This window comes from Cydia splendana, chromosome 2 (assembly GCF_910591565.1).
Source record: "Cydia splendana chromosome 2, ilCydSple1.2, whole genome shotgun sequence".
Lineage (NCBI taxonomy): Eukaryota > Metazoa > Arthropoda > Insecta > Lepidoptera > Tortricidae > Cydia > Cydia splendana.
In genome coordinates this window covers 24,420,524-24,447,659 of record NC_085961.1, presented here as the reverse complement: position 1 = coordinate 24,447,659, position 27,136 = coordinate 24,420,524, and the positions used below count along the sequence as shown (strand labels likewise).

General features: G+C 38.2%; 1 protein-coding gene across 6 annotated transcripts in view; it reads right to left on the bottom strand.

The window, feature by feature from the left end:
• LOC134806020 (homeotic protein antennapedia-like) overlaps positions 1–27,136 on the bottom strand; it is a 252,761-nt gene that overhangs the window by 23,911 nt on the left and 201,714 nt on the right. For all 6 annotated transcript variants that reach the window (XM_063779226.1, XM_063779228.1, XM_063779227.1 and 3 more), the window contains one exon: positions 9,040–9,871. In XM_063779226.1, coding sequence (XP_063635296.1) covers positions 9,040–9,685 — 646 coding nt within the window. In that variant the 5' untranslated portion in view covers positions 9,686–9,871. The remainder of the gene's footprint in view (positions 1–9,039; positions 9,872–27,136) is intronic.

Below are 27,136 nucleotides of genomic sequence, written 5' to 3'. Positions count from 1 at the left end.
TGGTATTGGTGAATCATACTCCTTAATTAGTTCTAAATGGCATTATGCTAGTATGGATGCTAACATTGCTAACTCCACAGTGTTGCTAAGTAACTTACGTAACCTAAGTTTAATTTGCTTAGTTTCGGACTAAACCTACGTTTTTCATGTCATTTATGAACTTAATTACCAACTATGATCTCATCCCAAGTAGCACAGATAGCTCTATAACTACTCACTTTTAGTTCTATCTAACGCTCTGTGCGTATTAAGACACTTATAAGAGCACACTCGTGGTCCTACAGCTGTATAATAGATCTCAGTGATATTTATATAGCTTAGGGCTGATTAAAAGCTGCATTACGGCTCTGAAAACTACCATTAATACGCAAAGAGTGATATAAAGGTATATTTGCTACGACCCTATACAGCTTTAAGGGTTATCAAATGCTTTAACGGTTATAAGGTCTGTTTAGTGGATAAAATTACGCCATGTGCTGTATAAGGAGGTAATTGTGGACTTTTATTACGTTGACTTATTAAGGGAGCACAAGTGAACTATTATGAAGCTAATGACGTATAATGGAACACATGTGGCACATAATACAGCTTGTCGCTTAACATGTTTACCGCTAAGCAGCTTTTATTACACTGACTTTTAAGGGAGCACGAGTGAACTAATATGAAGCCAATAGACGTATAATGGAACACACGTGGCGCATAATACAGCTTATCGCTGAACGTGTTTACCGCTAAGCAGCTTTTATTACGCTGACTTTTTAAGGAAGCACGAATGAACTATTATGAAGCCAATAGACGTATAATGGAACACACTTGGCGCATAATACAGCTTATCGCTGAACATGTTTACCGCTAAGCAGCTTTTATTATTCTGACTTTTTGAGGAAGCACGAATGAACTATTATGAAGCCAATAGACGTATAATGGAACACATGGGGCGCATAATACAGCTTATCGCTGAACACGTTTACCACTAAAGCAGCTTTTATTGCGCTGACTTATTATAAGGGAGAACGAGTGAACTATTATGAAACCAATAGACGTATAATCGAGCACATGTGGCGCATAATACGGCTGAGCGCTGAACATGTTTACCGCTAAGCAGCCTATTATACTATACCATTGGGACTGTCTGCATAGCGGCTGTTAAAACGTTCACAAGATGCCTTATAACTGTTTAGAGGTTCACTAGTGTATCGAAATAACGACTTGGACTTTATAGTGGTTCACTTAAGTATCTTTATCAGATATATAACAGTCGTATGCTGCATATTAGAATTTTAACGGTTCACGTTGCTTTTTAACATTGACCGCCATTTTATTGTATATAACCTACAAAATTGAAATTGCTTTTCCAACTTTTAAGGGTAACAATAAGGTTTTGTGCCTCAGTTCTTAACCTAAATCATTAGTTTAGTACTTCCTATCACGTATTATTAACTTTTTATCTCATAATTCTGTCCAAACCACTGAAATAGTTTTTACACATAGCTTATTTATATCATTAATTTAAATAATTACTGATTATTTTCGTGGCGCACTGAAATTTTCTTAGATAATGTATATATATAATGTCAATAAACTTGCATTCCCAAACATCTTTCTCGCATTAATATATAAAAGATCATGTACAACCATTTCACTAAACACTTCAACAAAATGACTTATGGTGTCGTTGCGCTTAACGTTTTTGCTTCAATATAAATATGTTCACCTCTGCGTTCGTCGTCACTATACTAAATATAATAGCTGATTTTTAAGGCAGAGGTATAAAAATATGTTATAAATTATCTTTTATTCAGCCCAACGTCAATCTTTCCCGGTATTAGGGCGCACCTGTGACATATTAGCTGAATAAAGGGTAACTGGTGGTCTCTTACCCAGTCAATATACACCTCTTATAACTGCTGTTACCCCTTATAATTCCGTTAAATTGCTGCTACAACGCTCTTAAGTAGCTATGTGAACTTAAGGCTGCCTAATTTGTGCCCACTTAAGAGTTATAAAAGCTGAAAAGACGCTTATACAGCTCTTATGCAGCTTTTATATTCCAGCTTCAAGCGTATTCGTACTTCATTATGCGGCTGCTATACAGCTAATCTGTGCTACTTGGGATTCTATCGTTTAAAACGAATATGACTAAGTCTATAGCATTGTTAAATTACGGTCCAAGGGTTTTTGACATGACAAAAAGCTCCCGAAAATCGTATTAGAAACAATCCAACCGCTATAATAAATATGGCTATACATACGCCCTCTATTAAGCCTCTTTCAACGCAAACGGGGGAAATCAGGAGCAGGCACCAAAACAAATTCTCGTATTCAATCATCGGTTGTTCACAAAGGCTTGGAGGCTGATAACTGTACAATGAAATGTAACAAGTCGTCTATTCCCCATTGTGTGACGCGACCTAAGGGGGTGTGGGTGGGGGGGCCCATTATATTTCCATTTCCACCTCGATTCGCGGGACTTATCGCGGCCTACCTTGGACTAGGTGAGTCTATCTTTCTGTACCGTTGGGCAGGGTATACGTCATTGGTTTGTTAAGAAAGGAGAAACGGAATATTATTAATTGGAGTATCTTTATAATTTTCATTGGATAAATTAGCCTAGATATCTTATACATACCTGCTTCTGCCCGCAACATCGTCTGCTTGGAATGATGGTGATGATTGATATTAACTATCCTATCCTTTCCCGGGTCTCAAACTATCTCCATACCAAATTCAATCTAAATTGGTTCAGCGGTTTAAGCGTGAAGAGGTAACAGACAGATACCTAGATAGATAGAGTTACCTACTTTCGCATTTATAACATTTAGTAGGGAAAGCACGGATTAGTAAATTAAATGAATAAGGATTTAACAAGTATTTCTAGTACTTAGAAATAAATGCTTTTAAGTACATGGTTACTCAATAACTCGACCAAAAGTATTGGCCATTCAATTATCACGATAAAAATCTACCATCGACAATATATTTTTATCTAAATGATGTAAAATGCATCCAAGAATCGTATAACATGCCCAAAACATGGAATCTCATTATTAATGGCCATAGGATACAACACGGGAATGATAAATTACTCATCCGCTTCAGCCGAGACAGCGAATCTATTTTTAAGAGCATTGCCATTGGCCGGGTTTTTAAAGATGGCAACCGATTTCCGAAGATGAATGGGCGAATAGTTTCAAGTAGATAACATGGGCTAACGAGAGATGGTAAGTGCAAGTGCTACTGGGTTCTAAGACTTTTAAGTGGAGCCCATCTTTCATGCGTTAACTATCTGGTTATTTGCTGGTTAGGAGATGCTTCAGTTTATTGATTTGGATAACTATTTTATTCTCTTTATTTATTTTTCGTCTTAAGTTAGGTTTGTTATAATATGAATATAAAAGTAAAATATAAAAAAACACTTACAAAACAATAAAAAATACATATAAACACATTATAAAAAACCTAACCTAGGGTGCCGCCGGCAGCGGAGCTTGGCCCAAGCTGCCGGTGGTCAGGGCCGCAGAGTGAGGAACCGACGTACTATACGCGCCGTGTCCAATATTACCGCCTTCTGCATCTGACCCTTGATCCAACCACCCAGCGAGAGTCTCTCTAGGTGTTGGTCGAGACTCTTCGCTATGAGACCGTTCGCTGACACAACTATCGGAACAATGATCGTCGAGTCAACATCCCACATGGCGGTAATCTCGTGAGCTAAGTCTAGGTACTTGCTGGACTTGTCCTTCTCGGCCTTCACGAGATTCTCATCATGGGGGATGGTGACGTCGGCGAGCACGGCCCGGCGCTGCGATCGGTCTATCAGCACGATGTCAGGCTTATTGGCGACAATAGTCCTGTCAGTGATGGTAGATCGATCCCAATAGAGCGTGGCACGACCATTCTCGAGAACAGGCGCAGGTAAGTACTTGTAGTACGGTACTTCGCGGTCCACAAGGCCGTATAGAAGAGCAAGTTGCTGGTGAATAATCCTGGCTACGAGATTATGTCTGTGCAAGTACTCACCGTTAGCAAGATGAGAACAACCGGAAATGATATGCCTGAGTGACTCTCCGGGACGGCGGCATGCCCGACAAATGTCGACCGTACCGTCCTTCAGGATATATTTCCGATAGTTGTTCGTCATCATCACTTCGTCCGCAATTGCACAGGCAAAACCCTCGGTTTCTCCGAAGAGGTCCCCGAATCGTAACCAGTTCACCGACGCGAGCAGGTCCACATCGGGTCCCGTGAGGGCCTTGTAGAACCGCCCGTGTAGCGCCTTACTCTCCCATGCCGCCTTGCGATCCGCAGTACTTAGTACCACAGGTTTGCGCCAGTTCTCGTTTGCCAAGGAGAGCGGCGTGAGGTTCCTGTCTACTGCCACCACATCACGATGCATCCCACACTCGTTGTTAAGGAAATAATTCCTGAGATTGTACACCTCGCGGTTGTGGAGATCCTTGGCGTTTAGGAAGCCTCGGCCTCCACACTTCCGTGGGATGTACAATCTCATAACTGACGAGCGTGGGTGTAGCATGCGATGTGTGGTGAGCAGTGACCGGACCCTCCGATCCAGGGCGTCCAGCTCGGTCTGAGTCCACCTTAGTATGCCAAAGGAGTATGTGAGAAGAGGCATTACCCAGGCGTTGAAGGCGCGCACTTTGTTGCCTCCTGACAAAATACTGTTAAGGACTTTTGTGAGCCGACTGAAAAAGCGCTCCTTCACCGACCGTCTAATACCCTCGTCCTCAATACCCAACGACTGTGACATACCAAGGTATTTATAGGTCTCTGATTCAGAGATAGACCTGAAAGACATTGTCTCAGAAAGTTGTAAATTTGTTGAATTTACAACCTTCCCCCGCTGTACATGCATAACCGCACATTTATCGACACCAAACTCCATGTTGATGGCACTACTGAAGACTTCGTTGGTTTTCAGTAGCTCCAACAAGCCTTGGGTATTTGGTGCAAATAATTTGAGGTCATCCATGTACAGAAGGTGAGAAATAACTTCACCCTCTCTCCGAAGCCGGCAACCTAGTCCCAAATCCTTCAGCAAGGTGCTGAGGGGATTCAGAGCTAGGCAGAACCATAGCGGACTCAGACTGTCGCCCTGAAATATTCCTCGCTCAATCCTTATAAAATCCTGTGGGCCAGGTCGGTCATCCCCGCCTCCTGGTTGACGAAGGACTGTGGTCCACTGCCCCATACACGCGCTTAGGAAGGCTCTCAAAGCTGCATCAACTTTGTACAGCTCTAAGACCCTCCCCAGCCATGAATGAGGCACCGAATCATAGGCCTTCTTGTAGTCAATCCAAGCGGCTGAGAGGGCCCCCTTGGTCCGCCGGATTTGTTGGCAGATGGTCATGTCTATGAGGAGGAGCTCTTTAGTACCACGGGACCCAACCCTACATCCATTTTGAGCAGAGGCCAAAATATTGTTTGCGACAATGTGCGCGTTGATTTTTGCTCTCAAAATGGATGTAAGGAGCTTGTAGAGTGTAGGCAAGCATGTGATGGGTCTGTAGTTCTTCGCTTCCGTGGTACTACCGGACTTATAGAGCAGGAAGGTGACACCAGTTGTTAAGGAAGGTGGGAGAGAACCAAGTTCGAGGGCTTGTTGAAATTGTGCTGCTAAGTAGGAGTGCGAGCATCGGAACCATTTTAGCCAGAAGTTGTGCAATCCATTTATTATTATTATATCAGGTAAATGGTACTTAAATTAAATTTTATTTAAATAAGTATGTTTGTGTTGAGGTGTATTACTTGTGCTTTTATATAAAATAATTACCTTACAATACAATGACTTTGATGTTAGAGTTAGACCAAGAATAGCTTGCAGAGATTTTGACAGCACACACAGTGCAGGTGTTATTTTAAACGTCAAACTTGTATGAAATCATGACGCATAAATAACACTGGCACTGCGTGTGCTGTCAAAATCTCTGCAGACTTTTCTTGGTATAACTGTATGCTATTTAAAGTCGGAAAAACATAGTATATATGAGTTTTTTAAATAAAAACGTAATTAAAAAAAAAGGTTTAACAATTTATATTTACGTACGTAGTATTAATATGTAAGTATTTCTGTAATATTGTCCGAACGTTTCTCCCCATTATGAAAAGTCTGACAAACACTCTCTATTTATCTACAGCATACTTGACCATACTACATTTATATTTCACAGACTAATTGTAATTTTTAAGACAACTCAAAATTAGAGCAAAACAAAAATTAAATGAATTTCTAAAAATGACAAAACAAATAACATAGCTATGTCACTTAAGTCCAACATCCAATTGCGTCTAATGAGGGGTCAAAAAGACCTCTCGTCACGGTGCTGCCATCTAGTGAAAATCTCGATCGCGGAAACCCTCATTACGTCCATCAATCCGTTTGGACTGCAGGGCATGTCAAAAAGTGTACATTTATACTAAGTACATAGACCATTACAACCACTTAATAGTGTAGTTACGTTTGCAACTAAGTAGTTCCGAGATCATCCGAGGACCAGATGCTGGGAGCTATTCTCGTAGCCATGCATCAAGCTCGCACAATCATAATCTATCACTGCCTCATCATTAGAAACGAACTTTCAATTTAATTTTAATATTAATTAAAACACTGGCTCGGCGTAGTGTGAAGAAAACATTGTTAGTAGTACATGTACAGTCGCATATATCAAAGCGGCCGAGGTGGTCAAAATATTATATATGTTCAGATATACAGGGTGGCTAAAAAATAACTGCATTCCCGTTACCAGGGAGATTTTGGGATTATACTGAGCAACTTTATATATATTATCATACATTTTGGCTGGTCCATTTTCTATAGAAGGGTAATTGTTTTTCGCGATTTCGGGGTTGGTCCCATAGTAAAAGTTGCACAGTATAATCCCAAAACCTCCTTGGCAACGGGAATGCAGTTATTTTTTAGCCACCGTGTATATACTATAGTGTAATAGAGCATTATTATGTATGATGTTCGTGAAACACTTTGGCCGCTCTGACACAGTAAGTACATATTTTTCAAACAGCTTGGATACGTACGGTTACTGCCGGGCTAGCACATGATTGGCGCGACAGTAGGTATCTCGCCGCGAGATAGACTACCCGTCCCTCTTTAATTAATACAGTTAGAAAAAGACGGGTAGTCTATCTCGCAGCGAGATACTGTCGCGCCAATCATGTGCGTGGCCTACAGTAGGTAGATGTCGTCGCAACATAATTTTGCGAGATTTTGCGTTATAATGTTATAAATTGTATTGAAATGACACATCTGTCACCGTACCCAAGCTATTTGAAAAATACTACATATAATAAACAAATACTTACTACGTACCTACTTATATGACGAATGATGTCAAGGAATATATACTATAACTTACATTAATCACTTTCGATAATGTTATTATAATAGATGCAGAACATTACAGCACATCTTAATATGTTGTATATTAAACATATTTGGAAGATATCGACCGATAGATTAACCTATACAGGGTAGATACGTATTCAGTGACACGGGTCCAGACAGAACTTCGTAGTTGGCGTAGATTGCCCTGAGGTAGGGGTAGCAACAGTGTCAAACTATAATTAAAATGCATCAACATTAATTAAATATCTATAGTACGTCCAAGAGCTAATTGTCATTTGAAATTAATCATCTACCGTGTTCAAAACATTGAAACAATGTAGCACAGTCGCCAGGTGAGTGACGATCCAAATAAGATTAAGACATTTTAAGTATGTAGGTATAGCTTATTATTTATTAAGGTGTATTCGGGTATTACCGAATGTCGGATAATTCCGAAATTCAGATGAAAATCACCCTTAATTCCATCATAATAAAAGTCTCTTTCGGAATTATCCGACAGTTTTCGACATTCGGAATTACCCGAGTAAACCTTACTCACTTTGCTTTGCACTTTACACTAACGCAATTATGTATATTCTTTAATAAAAATTTCACTCAGAAAACTTTACACGTAAATCGAAATTAAGTAGAAATTAAAACGCTTTTAGCACTGCAAAATTGTTCCTGGCACTTCGAATTACCGCGGCGCAACTACGCTCCAAAATTCGCAACTCCAAACTCCAGCGCTATTTGAATGACCTCGCCAATTACAATAGAATCCCTAAATCAGGCGAGCCACCATAAATCAGTTCTCAGACAAATTCAAAAACAGTAGGAGACGGCGTACAGCGGCTCATTGTTCCCGATCGGTGGCTAAACAGAAGGTGAGCCTTTGTACTCGAGAGTTGTAAATTTCATGAAAAGTGAAATTCCTTTTGAATACCACTTCGACCCATAAAACATAATCCCGGAACCGTGGCATTGTTTCTGGCACTTATTGTTTCACATCAATGCGAGGGCGAAATTTGTCTCCCGACTTGTGAAACGTTTTTGCTGACGCTACATTGTGCAAACTTGCAGAAACTAATTGTATTAAACGCCACCGGAATCCGCTTTTACTTTTAAAGTTTTTAAACTTTTTGCAGCCACCTGCCGCTGCAGTTCTGAGAATGCGATATCTAATTTTATTAGTTCCAAAATTGAGCTCTGAATCATGATTACGAAATCCTATCGGTTATCTGTCGTTTGAAATGTTAACGGAAAACGATGCAGTAATTTTCGAAATTACACCTTTGCTCTTACAATCTGACAGCCAGATTATAGGCAGGTATCTTTTGCTACAACTGTTTAGTAAGGTGTGCTACGAGCGGCGTAGCAATTCGTGGTTACTAGTTATACGCATGTAATGGTATCAATTATCTTTGGATACCAACTTAAACGCCAATTCTAGTTTTAGTCATTAGATCTGTTTCCAATATGATACTGATCTGTCAGTGTCAAAAGTAACATTTCGTCAAACAAAAACTTTATTTTTGACACTGACAGGATCAGTATCACATCTGTATCATATTGAAACAGATCTAATAACTAAAACTAGAATTGGCCTGTTACGCCTACCAAACCACTCATTTAATATAGACAAAATTTTGCTTAATAGTATAAAAAATTGGTGGTGAACTTACCAAATTGACTTCTCATCCAGGGGTAGAGTGGACTAGGCAGCGATGCGTTGGTGTTAGGCGGGGGCTGCTGGGGGGGAGGCTGCTGCGCATGCATAGGCTGCTGGTGCATGGGCGGCATCTGCGTCTGGTGCTGCATGTCGTCCACGGGGTACATGAGGTGCTGCTGGTGCGGCACCCCGTGCTGCACCATGTGCTGCTGCGAGTGCATATGGTGGGGCATCTGCTGCGCCTGCTCGAGCGGCGGGCTGCCCGGCACGCCCGCTGGTACGGCCGCCGCCGCTTGCAGCTTGCAGGACGTGTACGCCGGCGTCGCTTGGTGACCGTTCGGACCGTACCCATCCTTAGGACCCATATGGCCCATCTGAGACGGACTGTCCGGCCGGTAGCCGTTCTGCTCCATTTGCGGGTAGTAACCCAACCGGTCGTAAGGTGGAAATCTAGGGTAGGGCATCCCAGGCGCCGGTTGGGCCGGATAGTGGTGTTGCGCTGGCCGGAGCTGCTGGTCGCAGCCGTCCATCTCGTGCCCCTGCTGCGGCACCGCGCCGTAGTGCGCGTGCGCCTGCTGGTGCTCATGACCACCGTTCCGCATGTCCGGCATGTATGCGTTGGAGAAGTATGCCATGTTATCGCAGCTGTTGGCGCTCATCGCGGGCCCGCAGCCCGCGCGGCTCACGTCCGTATCTTCCGTTGCAGATTTTCGGCCTCCCGGGCCGACACTACACCGTTCGATCACTACAAAAACACTTCGGATTCCATTCACTACACGGGCACGATCGATCTCACTTGCGGCTCACGCGGCGGACGGTGTCTCCTCATCGGATCCTCGGCGAATCTGGAAAGGAAAGGTTAACGCACTTAGTCGATCTATTATTAAAGTATTTTTCCAATGGTCAGGTATCGAGAGGCGATTCTCGATCGATTGTTTGCTTTGGCGAGCTCGCAGCTAGATGTGCCAGAGTCAACACTCCGCCGCCTGACGGCAGACACAGACTGACACGTGTCCTAAAGCTGGGACACACACGAAGACATAAAACCTCATATGTTCCGAGTAAAACGCCTATTAGCGACAACCTGTCTGATACGGGCCCCCGTTTACCGCAGATAACTAAGCGGCGCATTCTTAGAAACGCGAGTCAAGTTCGAAGTCCGTCTTTGTCTGACTGACGGAACACTATCTCCGAAAATGAGACAGGGATATGACATAGTGTCACGTCGCGTACATGTGGCTGACCCGCCGTCATAGCCTCGACATTTCCCAGCAGTTGATGGAGCATGAGTGACAGCCGCGTATGGCCCGACGACATAACTTTACCCGGACGTTAATTTCTGTAGCGAGGCTAGAGTCGCCATTACCTCGGCTTTATCGTGGGATCTGGTCCAACAGGTTTTTAAGTACAAAATTTATTGTGTACGTGGTTTATGTGACAGCTACCAGAATTTACCAAGTAGCTAGTACAAAAAGTATAAGCATGCAAATGTACCGTCAGTTTACTTTACGCGGAAATACAATGTTGTGTTTGGAGCGATGTTATCTACTGAGGGAGTTTTGGGACAACACGGCAAAGTCACATCAAAGTGTTTTGGACACGGATTGTTAAACTTATGTCAAAAGTAAAAAATCCGTACAACACATTGCTGGAGTGGTGCCGCCCCTTGGGCCGGCGTAAGTTATTTAAAACCCAAAGTTCAAGCTTCATTAGCGTCCGTTAATGATGGCGGCAACTCTGAGACAATGTTCCTACAGAAAACATGCTACTGTTTATTTCATAACAGTGACATAGAAAAATGTAACGAAATTCTTTGTTTGATATTATTTATCCCTTCACATTTAACTTGAAATCGTACAAGACGTTGGCAAGTATATTAATTTAATTCCTAGGTTTGCGTACATAGATTGATTGCTCTTTTCCAAACTCTTTGAAGTAGTTACCTACGGAAACGTTGATGATGAATTTAACATAACAATGATTAAAACCATGGGTACTGCCTAAAAGTCTACAGATTTATTCATAAGCCACAACTCCCCAGCTACCAACCAAAACCATGGCTAGATATTTCGTAAATTTGCATGTTGAGGGATGAACAATTTAAATTTACGATTTTACCACCCTCCACGCGGGACAACCCTCACGATTTTTTTAATTTTCAATTTCCATTTGCATTCCACCAAGTAGATTGGACACACCAATCTGCGAATACCTACTGCGTAGGTACAGACGAGCGGCTGATTTATGGCTTTTTGTTTATTTGAAACGCCTTGTTGTCTTTTTAATTTGTATTGGAACAGTGCAAGAAAAGCATATTGGGTATTTACGTTGTGTAAAATTGCAAAAACAACAGAAAAACGCCCGTACTAAATCGATATTAACACGAAGTAAAAATAATCATAATTACGATTCACTCATGTTTCAATTCAAAAACTTTTTAGTTCAGTGTCTAAATCATGAATAATTAAATTTTTAGATTAGTTAACATAATTCAGATGTTTATAATCGGGGTTGACTCATGTTTAGTGTTTGTTACCCAGACACAAAAACCCGTTAGGGGTCTAAGCACTTATATTTGAGTTTGGCCGTTAAATATTTCGGAGCACAATCTCGGTTACAGTTTTTAATCTTTAGAACACGGACTAATGTTCTAGCCCGCAATTATTACGACGCCGATAACATCTCGTGGCGGTTCAAGGAACATGTCTTTAGCGGCGCGAGCGCACGTGAAATTAACAGTCTCACGTGATTTTGATAATTTGATAACGGACGACCGCATTTGATTTATTAGGGGTCGGTTCTCGGGCACTTGTTCTCATGATCTTTGAGGGCCAACTGTTATGGTTTCTACGAGAGATCTAATTATCTTTTTCAGAAATAACTGTGCATTCGTGTTTTATACAGAACTGTCATGTCAACTTTTCTGTGTGTCAACTAGATTATGGAGCGATGAAATATGACGTTAAATAAAAAGTATCAACGGGAAATAAATTGAACCGTTTTATGTATCAGCTGAATGAAATGTTTAAGTATACATATCTTTTACGTGACACTAAACCCAAATTTATTTGCTCAATTTCATTTTTATATACAAAAATCTATTTTATCAGCTTCATTGAGGAATCGGAGCATTAGTATATCATTTGAAATAGTCCGAGCGACGTAAAAATTGTTAAAATATTCGATAACTCGTCTTACATCGTGTTTAGAGACTGGCCGATAAATCAACTAAAATAAGGCCGTGTAATAGACTCGCGGCCAAATTAAAAAGAATATTAATATGATTTCGCGTAAGTCGGGCCGGGGCTGTTAATCACGGGATGATCAAAGTGGGTATTTCGGTAAATTCCCAGCGCCTGTATTTATCATTTCCACTATTTGTCAATTAAAGAGCTATTGTGGGAGCACAAAGTGGTTCTGATTTATTTGTGTATCGGTTCTGGAACGAGTTGCCGGTGAAAGAGCACGGAAACTCTTCCTTTTATTTACGATTAGAATAGTAGTTTGATATAAAAAGTTTAAGAAAACTTTTAAATGATTATTGCGTAGTTTATTTTTATTAGATTTTGCTGCTGATTTCGTTTTAATTTTCCTACTTTTCTGAGCTTGTCTATTGATTACAGAGGTGTCTATCAATAACTTGAATGTTCAAACCATCATCATTTTTACACAAGTGCCTATTTTTTATAGGTATACTCGTATCATAGCTAGTCTATCCACACAATCAAAGACGAGCCGCCAAGTTAGCGATGTAGGTAGTAGTACCTACATCGCTAACTTGGCGGCTAAGGCTAAGTTTTATAGAATAAATGAAACATCGGTATGAATATTTTCTAAAATAGGTACAGGGTACAACACACTTAAAGGTAGTACATTACAAGTTAGTAAAAACGCATCTGCATCCGCGGCCCCGGCCCTCAAAGGCCAGTAGTGTGGGAACATCCATTACGCCACGCACTCCTATTAATCTCCTTTCGTCTCTTCTGATCTCCTCCGATTATCTCCCGTCTCAGTTTCGACTAATTTATTAATTATACTGTCCTGAGGTTTTATTTGAACGTTTCTAATTTTACCGCGAAGTTAATAGATGTCTGAAATACACGTGAACGATGAGACTGCTGACTATTTTACCTTAGAGTTGGAATATTACATTTATTTTTAGAAAATTCTCCTAAAAAAACTACTTAATAATTAAAAACACTTACATAGATTTTGAAGTGAACACGTATAGTTGACGAAATATAATTTGCACCGATTCAACATACTTACAAGTAGTTCGAGAAATCGTTGCAATAGTACATTACGATACAAATTGAAAGGGCCATTTGTACTGTAAAACGTTGTATAATACACGTGCGAAAAGGTAATTCGCAACTCGTGTCGATTTATAACACTCCCTTCGGTCGTGTTTCAATTTATCGCCACTCGTTGCGAATTTCCTACTTTTCGCACTTGTATCGTGAATGTACTATCATGTACTATTTCATCCTCCATTACTCATTGCGAAGGATACCTAAGCCAAGTCAATACGTAAACAGTAAGTACTAGCTACCGTAAAATGGGGTGAGTAGGGTTCGCGGGAGAGTTGGGTTATGAATGGGGAGAGAAGGGTCTAAAGGGGGGTGAGATGGGTTTTTAAGGCTACTGCTACAAAAATAATGTATTCCAATTTAAAATGGAGCTATAGTACTGCTATAGTACCCATAATAAAAAAAAACGATCCAACAATCTTCCAAAATCACCTTTGTATGAAAACCCAACTCACCCCAAATACGAGGGACTACGGGGTGAGGTGGGTTTTCCTGTTTATCGTCAAAGTTATGCAATGGAACTACCCAAAATAAAATAAAAACTAAAATACAAACGTCCGGAACACTTATTATATACACCATTCAGTTTTTCATATTATGTAAAAATAAAATGTTATCGAGGTTTGAATGTCAGTTTTGCGCCTACTCACCCCATTTTACGGTATCTAATGTTAATTCAAAACAATTATGCATTGACTGTTTGTAGTATCAAAAACTACCGAAAGTGTCTGTTCATCATGTTTCCTTGTATGCAAATTTGCGTCATGTAAACTAAAATTAAAATTGCATGCATTATGTGCGGTCACGCATCGTGCTGTTGTTTTTCATAGATTTTCACTGAATAATCTTTAACGAACTTAATGAAACAACTATTCTTTGGAAAACGAAAGCGCAGGAACGTGAAAATACTATACTTAATAAAAAGAAATAATATAAAAAGCATAAGTTATTTATGGTCTATCAATTGGTTCCTTTGGTAAGTTATTAACAATAAACACGTTTAATAACATGTGAAGTATTTTACATCAGTGTACTCAACCTTATCTCTCTTCAAAACCACGCATCCACTCAATCCTCGCCTCATGAAAAATTATGAACCTCAAAATTACTGAACTTGCCTGATTAAATTTAGAAGTTGGGCGGGTAATTACAGTAACACGGCATTTCACTCAGCCCGGGACCCCGGCGGGGTCGTTGCCGACTTTTTGATGACGAAAAAACTGTCACCGCCCGAAGTGTTAATACCCCTGTAATGTTTTTATTTTTAGGCATGTGGGCTGAAAATGTGATGTATGTTTTAAAATTATTTACGGTAATTTTTGACATGTGAGAATTTTATTCGGAATAATTTATGGTAAATTTACAAATTAAATTAATTCTACTTAATCTGAAACTATGTATAAAAGGTAAGTACGTCCGATAAAAGGTACGTCCGATGTTTGTCACAAGAACGATACCCTCTACTTATTTTCAATTTAATTTAGGTACTTAACTGGTTTTTCGGTACTGAAGAGTCGTTTGAAATACATCGCTCTGTAGGGATAAGACAGTTTGTTGCCTGCTTCTACTTTAACCGGTGTTATGTTATGTATCATTTTATTTTATTGAGGTGTACAAATAAATCTACCTTATATGTATATTAATGTGGTTACAGACCACATACACGAAACATACATTTGTGTATTCATCCGATAGACACTACACGTGGATGCAAGTATCCTAAACGCAGGAGGAATCTGTTAATCAAAGCGCGCGATCAATTAAGGGCAGCAATCAAAATGGCGGGCATTCCCGGCCTGCCATCAAAGGCGCGTCAGACACAGGTAATATCCGACAGGTAATGTCCGACATCTTGCACACATAATGGATTTTGTGAACATCGGCCGTTAATAGATTGGAGTATATAGGTACTTGAGTAGACTTAGATACACGGGTAGGAGAAATATAGACATTATTACCGAACGAGTGCTTTCTCTAACTTATACTATATAACTTTTGTGTACAGTCGCCATCAGATATATCGGAGCAGCCAAGGTGCTCACAAATATCTGAACACGCCTCTATTGTCAAGGCGTAAAGTGCGTGTTCAGATTTTTTGAGCACCTCGGCCGCTCTGATAAATTTCATGGCGACTGTAATTATTACAAGATTTCTAGTAGGTAGACTACCTACAAGTATTCTTGATGTGAAATCTACATAAGATCGAAATGCTCAGAAATACATAATTCTTTTCAGATTCAGAAGCAAACATGTTTTTCTTCTGACATTGAAAGATTTGAAAATGCCACTAAAATATTGCGTTTTTACAAGCTTTTATTTAACTTACCATGTTTGTTATTTATTTGTCTGGGTCAAATCTTGCAAGCTAAATTAAACCCACCTTGTTGGTGAATGCAATATTATGGTACCTACCAACGAGCTGATATGATTATGGACATAGGAGTTGGCCATAGAAACTCTGTGATAAAACAACGCAACGCCACCTAAATGTGTTGGGTATGTTAAAAATGTTTTGATGAGTAGTAGCTGCCTGTTGAAAGAAAAGTACAGTCAGCGGTAAAAGCTTGTAGTAAAAATGAAATTATCGACCAAAAAACTTATTGCACTTATTGACAAATGAATCATTAGTGCAAATAAAAAAACACCAATGTAAACACCCATTGATCTAGCTCAGCCATATCTCTAATAGGATAAGTAACGTCTACGTGTTAATCGCGCAATTACGAACCTCTGTATCTGACCACACTAATTGCATTACAACTAGATAAGGCCTAATGACTGCACGTTAGCTTGACAGGTGTTAATTTAATCGCGGCCTGGATTAGCAGCGTTTCAATTAAGTAATATTAATTCTTGATTGGGTTGCTTGAATGGAGTTGATTTTTAGGGTTCCGTCCCCAAAGGGTAAAACGGGACCCTATTACTAAGACTCCACTGTCCGTCCGTCTGTCTGTCAATAGGTTGTATCTCATGAACGGTGATAGCTAGACAGTTGAAATTTTCACAGATGATGTATTTCTGTTGCCGCTATAACAACAAATACTAAAAAGTACTGAACCCTCGGTGGGTGAGTCCGACTCGCACTTGTCCGGTTTTTTTCTACGTTTTGTCACAGAATATAGGTTACGCACTAGTTACACTAAAATCCGTCGAAAATGGAAATAGTAGTTTTTAGTAGGTATACCTGAGCATTGGTTTTATCCATTCTTGGTAAGTACCTAACTCATATTACCCTGAATTGCTAAGAAGTAAGTAACATCCACTAGTAAATAAACGACGTAAGTACATAGTTTGAAAGAATCCCACGCTATGCCATCGAAAACAAAAATATTTATTGGTTATATTATATATATATATATATATATATATATATATATATATATATATATATATATATATATATATATATATATATATATATATATGTATATATAATAGAGCACCCATACAAGTACTCGTCATGTTAGGTACCTTTTCAGGTCTTACTTTGTTAATCGACAACGACAATGTCAGACCCAGTAGGTCTCGCAATAAGCTAGCTTCTCCTTAGCAGGCCTCTCAAATTTGCATGGTAGTTTATCCGCCAGGCCGGCGCCCGAATCATATTCGTTTAATTAACATTGCTATCATACCAGCTAATTGTTATATCGTGCGGAGCTGATTTATGGCCCTACGGACGCCGACACCTTTGTAATTGCAGCATTCTAACATCGCTTGCATACGTTCGAACAATAGGATGCGCGGACAGTATCGGGAATATCTTCGCATCGCACCAATATGTGACTTACAAATTACAACCCTGTCACCTTGGTGATAGAGATTATATTTCAAGCTAATGATGAAACGTCATACGAGGCTTTGAAAGTTAAGCTAGCGTATACATATTGCTCTATTTCTACGTTTATTTGACAAGCTAAGCTATTGCATTTAAGTACTACAAATATATGAAATAATTAATAACTCCGCCATTTCACTATTAATCACCAATTTACCTAATTACAGGTTCTCGAAAATTTTGATTATAGCGCCATCTGTTATAAAAAGACTTAACTTTTGAGAAGCTCCATCTGTGGTATTTAATCAGAACTCTGTCGATATGCAGGTAGCGTCGCTTAGTTAACTGTGCCGCTTGTTGTGTTGTGTAGGGTTTCGGGGTGAGCTTAAAAGCTCGTTGGTTAAGTTTGAGCTGCGTCACAGATAACCAAACTGTATTGTTGTTTTTTTTAGTTGAAACATTTTTGGAAGCATTATAATCGACGCTAAATATTTTTTTGTGGTATAATTAATAAACTATGGTGATGATATGATATGATATATTTTTTTAATAATTATTATGTCGGTAGGATTTTATGTAACTTTATAATATTAGAAGTTTGTAACGATTTGATATTGATAGCCAAAATAAATAAATACAAATGTAATGTATTATCAAGTTCAGCAAGTACCTACCTATGCACAAAAGGATTAATTTAGACATTTATATTTAGGCAACGGATATGATTTTAAACCAATACTTCAACCCTTTAAGGAAAAGGTGAAAGTTGAAACAGGAAGGCAGAGCATCTAAAAGTCGATTAAAATTCCGATCGTGGGCTGCTCCCGCTCCATTGAATAATTCGGAACGCTTTCTGAATGGCTATGCCGACACAACCCTACGCACGTTTGCTTTCTCTTGGGTAACTATTTACACTGTTGGGAGTTTTGTTTTCATTTGTATTTATTGTATTGTAGAAATATAAATATACCTACATATTATTATATAAATAGAAACATCGATAAAATTTATCGATATTCCATCCACTAGGTATTAATGTAATAAACGCAACATAACATAAAGTTAAGTATTTTTATGTTATGCCGCCAGCATCCTTGGTACCTAAAATGCCTCAAGGGCCTGTTTTAGATTTAATTTAGTATATATCTTGTATGTAAATAGATGATTTCTCCATTAAAAAAGAACTTAATAACTCGTCACATACTTACATATTTCATTTATTTAGTACACATCAGTTCTACAAGATCAACACACAGTTTGACAAGATCGTTTTTTTTATGATATCAAATGTTCAGATAAAGAGCCATAAAATTAAAAAAAAAACCTGCCGATAAATTGGAATAATAAACTTATTTTGAAGTCGGATATAATTAGTACCTAATTGGAGTATTTTAGCATTTTGTAAGCCTACAAGTAAAATGTTTTTAAATACTTACCTTATTACAGTGAATGTTGTTTTCGTATATTATGTATAACTTTATTAATTTTAGAAATCGGTAAAATGTTGCCAATGTCATAAGTCGGGTAAAAAACTAGATTTAATAACAGAATGAGAATAAGTACTTAAGTAATACATTTTTTGGGTAGGTACTACAATAGTTAGTCACTTCGAAAATAATTAGGTATCCTAATGAAATTGGCATGAGAAGTTCAATTAGACAAAGTAGGTACCTATTAGCTTTATTTTTACACGGTGCCTAATTGCCTATTTACTTTCGAATATTCTGGCCAAATATTCGTGTCGCAAAACAAACGTCATACAGAGCCGTGCGCAAATATGACTAAGCGAATAGAAACCAGGTAAACAGACTTTTTTTATATAAACATTTTTGATTGCTTATTCTACAGGCAAACGTAAAGTAAGTAACCAAACATCGCCTGCACATAATCTAAAATGAAAAGACACCATTTCAATTGTCAAAAGCTCAATAAGTTCTTAGTTCAGTGGAAGCGTGGCGACCGAACGATGATGAACGGTTTTCATCGTTCACTTCCGGCGCCAGACCGGAAGTCCACAGATACCGCCCGCTTGCCCAGCGCGTAAATTAACTCACTCACGGACAGCTTCCGGTGAGGTTTGATAGCGTTTCTATATTTTTAAAATGGATTTTGGGGAAGAAATTTCGGTTGAATTTGAATCAAAATATTTCATGAAGGAGGTAACAGGTTTGGTACCAATTTGTATTTCCATTGTTTGCTAGGAATAATTGTAAATTGGGGGTAAACACAGTTTCCCAAATAGATCAATTACCTAAAGTTAGGAACAATAGGAACCACTTTCAAAGGCAATATTTTTATTAGGTATGTCTGACTCAATTTCATGACTAAGCTACTTAATCATAAAACTTTACAAGCCTCAATTAGTTAATTTATGTTTTATCCCTCTCTTACAAATAAATAAGTCAACATGACAGATTAAGACAAACGATTAATACTTAGCTAATTTAAGCTCTGTAGCGTGTTTAATTGTTTATCAATAACGCCAATAAGTTAAGCCCAATTTTCTTAAAGAACGTGGGCAGCGAATCAGAAATAGGTCAGCAGAAAACAAGTTTCAGGTATTCTAGCATTAAAAGCCATAAATCTTATTATTAAATCGCCCTTAAGGTCACACAGCTAAATAGCTGCGCGGCCCTTCACGCACTATTAATTTAGACACTGTCACAAACTGAGGAGGGTTAAGCCTCGCGATTATGGAATTTAAATTTTCGCGTAAACACACGGTTTTATCAATAACTTGATTAGAATTTAACTTGATCGGATACTTATTATAAATGGATTTTAAATTATTGACGAATAAGTAGGTACATAGTTTATTTTGGGACTACTTCGGTATAATGGGAATAAGTATCTATTAGGTTTGCATTTCTGACACAATTAAAATGGGGATATAAAATGGATTTTGGAATATTCAATACCTAAGTATATAAATACACTTACAACTACAAAATGTTTAATATATATCAACATATCATTCCATTTTAAATTGAAATAAATCTTTATAAATAAATTCATTCAAACAGCGATCCGATTTATCAATTTGAGATTAAGAAAAATATTCAGAATATTTAAATAGGCTGTCCATACAACACTTCATTACCTTGAGCCAATAATTAACTTTCTTCTTCCTCGTTCCCTCAATGCTGAGGATCGCGACCACATGCAACATGTCCCCACTGATTGCGGTCATAAGCCAAGTGAACTGCACGGTGCAGGCTGCCGCCACTCGCCTTCTTCATGGCGTCCGACCATCTCTTACGAGCCCCACCCCGAGCGCGTTTACCATTCATTCGCCCCAAGATGATACACTTCTCCATATCATGCATTGATGATCTCATAATGTGTCCGAAAAATCTAAGGGTTCGTTCATGGCATGCTTCGGAGAGCCGTGTGGTAATACTGAGTTCTTCCAAAATAGAGATGTTAGTTCTTCTAGCTGTCCAAGGTATACGCAGCAGTCTTCGCCAACACCACATTTCAAAAGCGTCAATCTTAGCCACATCACAGCTTTTCAGGCTCCAAGTTTCGGCACCGTACATAAATATCGAGAAGACAAGAGCTCGAACCAATCGCACCTTAGTCGTACGTCGAATACCTCTGTTCCTCCAGATCTTGTCAAGGTTAGCCATAGCGCTCTTAGCCATACCAGCTCTACGGCGTATTTCGTCAGTGCTGCCACCGTCGCAGGTTATTAACGACCCAAGATACACAACCTCGCTGACTTTTTCGTACTGGCGGAGTACGTCGGTAACTGGAAGTATATTTGCCCTATCCACTACCATTATTTTAGTTTTAGAATGGTTTATCTTAAGGCCCAGCTTAGCGCTCTCATCCTCAATTCGCTTCAAAAGAGCCGCCATTTCTACTTCACTAGAATTAACTTTCACCTTTCATCAAAACTATAGGTAAATAAAATAATCGCAATAAAAGTCAACAATTTTTTTTTAAAGTACCACATATAAAAAAAAACAGTCTACTATGGAAATTACTATGCCATATGAATATTGATACCAGCACCATCTCTGACGTGCTTGACGAACTAAATGAAAAGTAGTTTACGACTTTTAAAACTCGCACGCCGCTGACCTCTGTTGGCGAGTAGTAAAACTAAGTAGCTTTCTAAATGACTCACGCGCTGCTACTTTATACTAGATGGCATTAATAAGTCAACCACGTTTTCTAGAAAACAGCAATTTAAAGATATTAAATAAAAAATATTCAAGAAATATTAAACAAATATTTATTATTTAACAGTTTTCATGCATGATTTGCACGCTGATTTGTTTTATAAGTCTATTCTTATAAGAATTTGCTTTCCGATTAAAATAGACTAATTCAATGAAATTCGACTTTAACCAATGAGAATAGGTATTTGCTTTCCATTGTCTTGTAACACCTGTGATCATCGTGACCTTACATTATTGTTAATTTCGTTCATTTGTTTAAATATTTCAACACGTAAATTAATAATTTGGATTAAGAAAATACTGAATTCGTTTAGCTTGAATATATTTGATGCCCAAATGTTTTCTAGATGTTTTTTTCTAATTGGGAATAAATCTTCTTGAAAACGTTATAAATTGTACTTATTAGACCAAAAGTCCTGCTACCTTGTTGGAATATTTCTTTGTATGTTTAGGTGGGGGAAGTGGAATGTACCTATAGGCAATCAATAAATTGCCTACTCCTAGTTTGTACTAAAACAGAATAGATTTATGTAATAAACCCAAAAAAGTACTACAGATTGTAGTTTGTATACCTAGTTAAGAAACAAATTGTAGATACTTACAAAATATCGTCTTGACATGAATTTTAATTCTAAACACATTTTAATTAATTCAACGATGAAACGTGACTCATAGCCAATAATCCATTCGCCCCAAAATTTAAATTTGGAATTCCGTCGATCGATCCAAAAAGGACCGGCCGATAGGGATGGGATGTTCGTCTGTCGAGATTTTTTGTGCGATTTTTTTCGACGTTATTATTATGAGAAAAAATGCGGAGTCAGTAGAGCGGAACGTAGGGTGGGGGCATGACGAGGGTTCCCCGTTTGATTGAAGCGGGAGGTGGGCGGGGCGGTGACGTCACGGTCTCATAATAGGCCGTGCAATGGCCGCCGTATATCAGCTAGCTTGCACTTGAACCATATCTGTTGAGACAATTGACGGGTGATAGTGGTGCTGATTTGAGATAAAGTCACGATTGATATTAGAAGTGCGAATATGTTTCTTAAAATGAGTATTAGGTAGTCTTCTTCTTCTTCGCGTTATCCCGGCATTTTGCCACGGCTCATGGGAGCCTGGGGTCCGCTTGACAACTAATGAATATTATTATTAATGAGCATTAGGTAGTAAAATAAAAAAAAGGTAAGTAGGTATATTAAATACCACGGTCTAAGTGTACAATTTAAAGTTGCTGTAATTTGTTAAGATAGTGTTTTTTTTTAAAGAACTAAAGTGTTATTTATTCCAGAAAATATAAATTTAATTAAGTAGGTAAGTAATTAAATGGGAATTTTAAAAACAATTAAGTATCTACGTCGAAATGTATGTAACGGAAGTAAAAAAGTGTAGGAATATGACTTATTTACATATATTGCTAATACTATTTTGAAGTTATTCATTTGGTAAATGCTTCTTTACTTGGTGATGTGACACATCGCACCGATCAAGATAACACAAACAATCAGACTTGACACAACTCCACGATGTTCCAATCCAAGCTGACATAAAATAAATTATTCATAACTCTTGAAATGCGACCAATAACATCAAAAACAGCGTTATAGCGCTAAAAAGCGTTAGCAAGCGTGCCGATGGGCGGAGCGTGCGTTGCGTGCCACAGCGCACTTAGCGCGGGAACACCTAGCAGCATGGCACATCACATCACTAGCTACGCCTCTTGCTTGCCTGCCAGCATTTAAATATTTTTTTCTTAATTCCACGTTTGAATTCAAGGAGTTATTGCTGACGATGGAAAGCCGGTAGCTATTTAACAACGAGTTTTTCTTGCCTGTCAGTTATTGAAAGAGGTGAATCGAAAGGAAATAATAGTTTGATAACGATATATCAAACTGTAATACATATATGAAAAGTATGCACCCATTACACTCGCGGCACGGCAACACCTCGCAGCATAGCACATCCGGATTTCCTGTCAAGTATATAAATAATCTATTATCTATTTCACTTTTTAATTCAAGGATTCATAGAAAGCCGGTGGCTACTTATAGATGGTCAAGCAAATCTTGTCAGTAGAAAAAGGCGGCAAATTTAAAAAATGTAGGCGCGAAGGGTTATCGTGCCATAGAAAATTTTAATTTCGCGCCTTTTTCTACTGACAAGATTTGCTGGACAAAGTATATCTAGCAATTACTTTTTCTTGCCAGTAAGTGATTGAAACGAACGTCTTCTTAAATCTCGCATCGTTTAAGAGATACATTTTCTAGAATGTAGTCCTAGATTTAAGATCACAATATATCACACACTTGCTGAATAATTCCTAGTTTGAAATCAAGAAGTTATTGCTGACAACAAGCAGCCGGTAACTGTTTGGATAGTAACGTTACCAACAACTTAGCTCTCAAAGTACCTTAACTTTAAAAACAACCAAGAAATTGTTACTTCTATTGTAATTTAAGTAGTATTTTTACTACAGTTTTCTCTAAATAAAATCTGTAAATAGCTGATGAATCAGCTAGGTACTAGACTTTATTTTAATTCTCAATACCTACCTACTACAAAAGTCGAAAACTTGAAAAAGTCAGAAGCAGCAAATCTATTGCCTAACCTTTCAATATGGCTTCTACGTGCAATGGGAATAACAACTGTAGACTAATAAGGATAATTGTTTAAATAGTAATAAAGCTTATAAACTAATTACGAATATGCTTAATTAAGAACAGTGCAGGTAAAACAGCGATTAAACAAAACAAACAATCTATGAGTACGATTATCGCTCTGTTTGGACAGTTGTCTCGCGCCAGAGACGTGCTATGTCAATATTACTTACCTATACATGCCTTGAAATTAATACAATGACTGTCTATTAGGTAATGAGAAAACTAGTTTAAGGTTTGTTTGACGGCCTCCTAGCCTAGTCGGCAGTGGCCTACGAAGCAGGAGGTCCTGAGTTCGAATACTTATAGAGTTAGACCAAGAAAAGTCTGCAGAAATTTTGACAACACACGCAGTGTAGGTGTCATTTTAAACGTCAAACTTCTATGAAATTATGGCGTATAACTAACACTAGCACTGCGTGTGCTGTCAAAATCTCTGCAGACTTTTCCTGGTCTAACTCAATCACGATTTTTCAAAAACTGTAAATGACAATTGCACATATTAAAACGTTTGGGAAGGTCTTGTAAAATAATTTTCGCGTTATTTTTAAGCTATCAAAAAAATGTTGTTTAAGCGCTGGTACGATGTATAGCAAATTTCTTAATTTACCTAAGTATTAAGTAATTCTGAACTAATGAAGGCTAAACTTTAGCTCCTCCATAAAGAGATCATTAATTTAAATGATTTATGCAACAAGTGTGACTCAAAAAATTACTGGCAAGAAGGTCAAAAGGATTATTAAAATATATGATACAGATAAAGGTGGTGACATTTAACGTAGCGATGCAGCGACATTAACGTGACCTTGTTTATTCCACGCTAGTACATTATTCATACTGCCGATCTGCCCTGAAAATCGGGGTTCATTAGAAAAGCTAGAATAAGATAAAATACATTTCAGCTGCGGGTAAAAGCGATACGCGGGTTTTTATTCATTATTTCAAAGTGACCTACGATCCTGGCCCAAGGGCGGCATTTGAAGTTAAAAAAAAATATGTCGATTTTAGGTAGAGTTAGACCAAGAAAAGTCTGCAGCGATTTTGATTGCCCACGTAGTGCAAGTGTCATTTTAAACGTCAAACGTCTATGAAATTATGACGTATAATGACGTACCTACATATTACATAGGTATAATATTCTGATTATAGGTACATTAGTAGATTTCGTTTGCGCTTAGCAAGTTATGAAGCGAACAATTTATTTTATTAAGAGTTATTATGTTGGCAACTATTTTAAAGATTTCGGTGCTGAAACTGTTATAATGTTAACATTTCCTGAATTTTAAGGAGTAGGTATCGCCATCAGATATATCGGAGCGGCCAAGGTGCTTACAAATATCTGAACACGCCTCTATTTTCAAGGCGTTAGAGTGCGTATTCAGATATTTTTGAGTACCTCGGCTGCTCCGATATATCTGATGGCGACTGTACCAGGTGCGTCTTCAAAGGCAGGTTAGAAGAGAAAGTTACGACTCTAGTAAAAAAAGTTCTAGCGTACGATGGGACCTTTAGTTCTGTATGTATCGTTTTTTACGTAATGATAGCGTCACAAAAGCCATCGAAAGTAAATTTAAAACAAATTAATATGGGACCAACTTGGAGGTAGCTCCTTTCAAACAAAAAAATAATTTCTCAAATCGAACTACGGATGTCGGAGTAATCGGTGAACGTAGGTACCTACATAAAAAATAGCCACAACCGAATACAGAACCTCCTCCTTCTATGAAATTGAAGTCGGTTAATAAAATAGAACAATGTCATTTTACCATCGGAAAAATGCAAACCAGCTTTTTTAGTCGCAAATATATACACGCCATACCTACTTTTCGTTAAATTTCCACGTCGAAAATAAAAAGGAGAGAATTTGCTACATTGGAAGTTCTTTTAAAAAACCCGACCGTTTTCCTCGAACAGCCAATTTGATATGGATCCCAATTTTTATTAGGATATAAATCATGCACACATCACAGGCCGGTACAAATCGGCAGCAATCAGCTGCGATCGATAATAAATAAAAAATTACATACGAGACGCCGCGAGCGACCTCTACATTAGGTTTGGGCTAGATAATAATTGGTTTGGGAATCTTACCAATATATCGATTTTAATATTAGCTAGTAATTGGTCAATCAATGTACGAAATACGGATTCAGATGAAAATATTATTCTGACTTCTTATCGATTTATTTATTGATAATCTGCTTAATAAAATATAATTAAAATAATAATGTAATTAAATGGGTGAATCAACCTTTAAGTGTTCAACGTCACACGTACAGAGTCCCTGATCGATAATACAAATTTATACAAAAGTATGAGTTTTTTTAGTATTCCGCTATCTTCCTATTAATATTTTCTAACATTTTATTACAAAACATTTCATTTTGTTTACAATTTACCCGTTCTTTATTGGTTGTCCAACAGACCAAAAATTGGTTTTCCATAGTAGGACGGATTGTCCTCTTGCAACAGTGCACCGTAAAACTTTGTATTATGAAAAAAATACTGTTGTGGAATTGATATACACATAATCATTTTTATGGATAGGTTACTAGGTATCATCAATAAAATATACCGATTTGTTATATTTGCATGTAACGGTTTATGAATTTCTTGCGTTTAAATTTTGTCTCTTGAATTATCCACGTCATGCAGGTCAACTGGACAACCATAAATTAGTTATGAAATCTAAATATATATAACGTAGCAAAATACTTGACGACAAGTTAAAGTTTCTGGTAAGCAGATAGGCCTAGGGTAGAGATGGGTCGCGGGTATTTACCCAATTTACCCACCCAGGTAAATACCCGGTAAATACCCATCTACCCGGTATTTACCCGTATCTACCCAAATGGACGGGTAGATTCATTTCTTGTTGCACATGTCGATTTGTGTTTAAGTGGAGATATAAACCGAGTTAATGGTTGTAATTATTGTGTGTCATTTAAAATGAAATGGTTTAGTGAAACTTGCAGTTGTAACTAAGGAACTTTTAGTACAATTTTGATAAATATTAAAAAAAGGCCGTCATAAGAGTATTTTTTTAGATTCGAGTAAATTATCGTACTTATACGTTGATAATACACATTCCAACTTCGGTCGGCGGGGGGTGTGGTTGGGGGGAGGGGGGGTAGAAGTGAACTTTTTCATATTTCTTGGAATCTGTCATTAATATCGAAAAGTG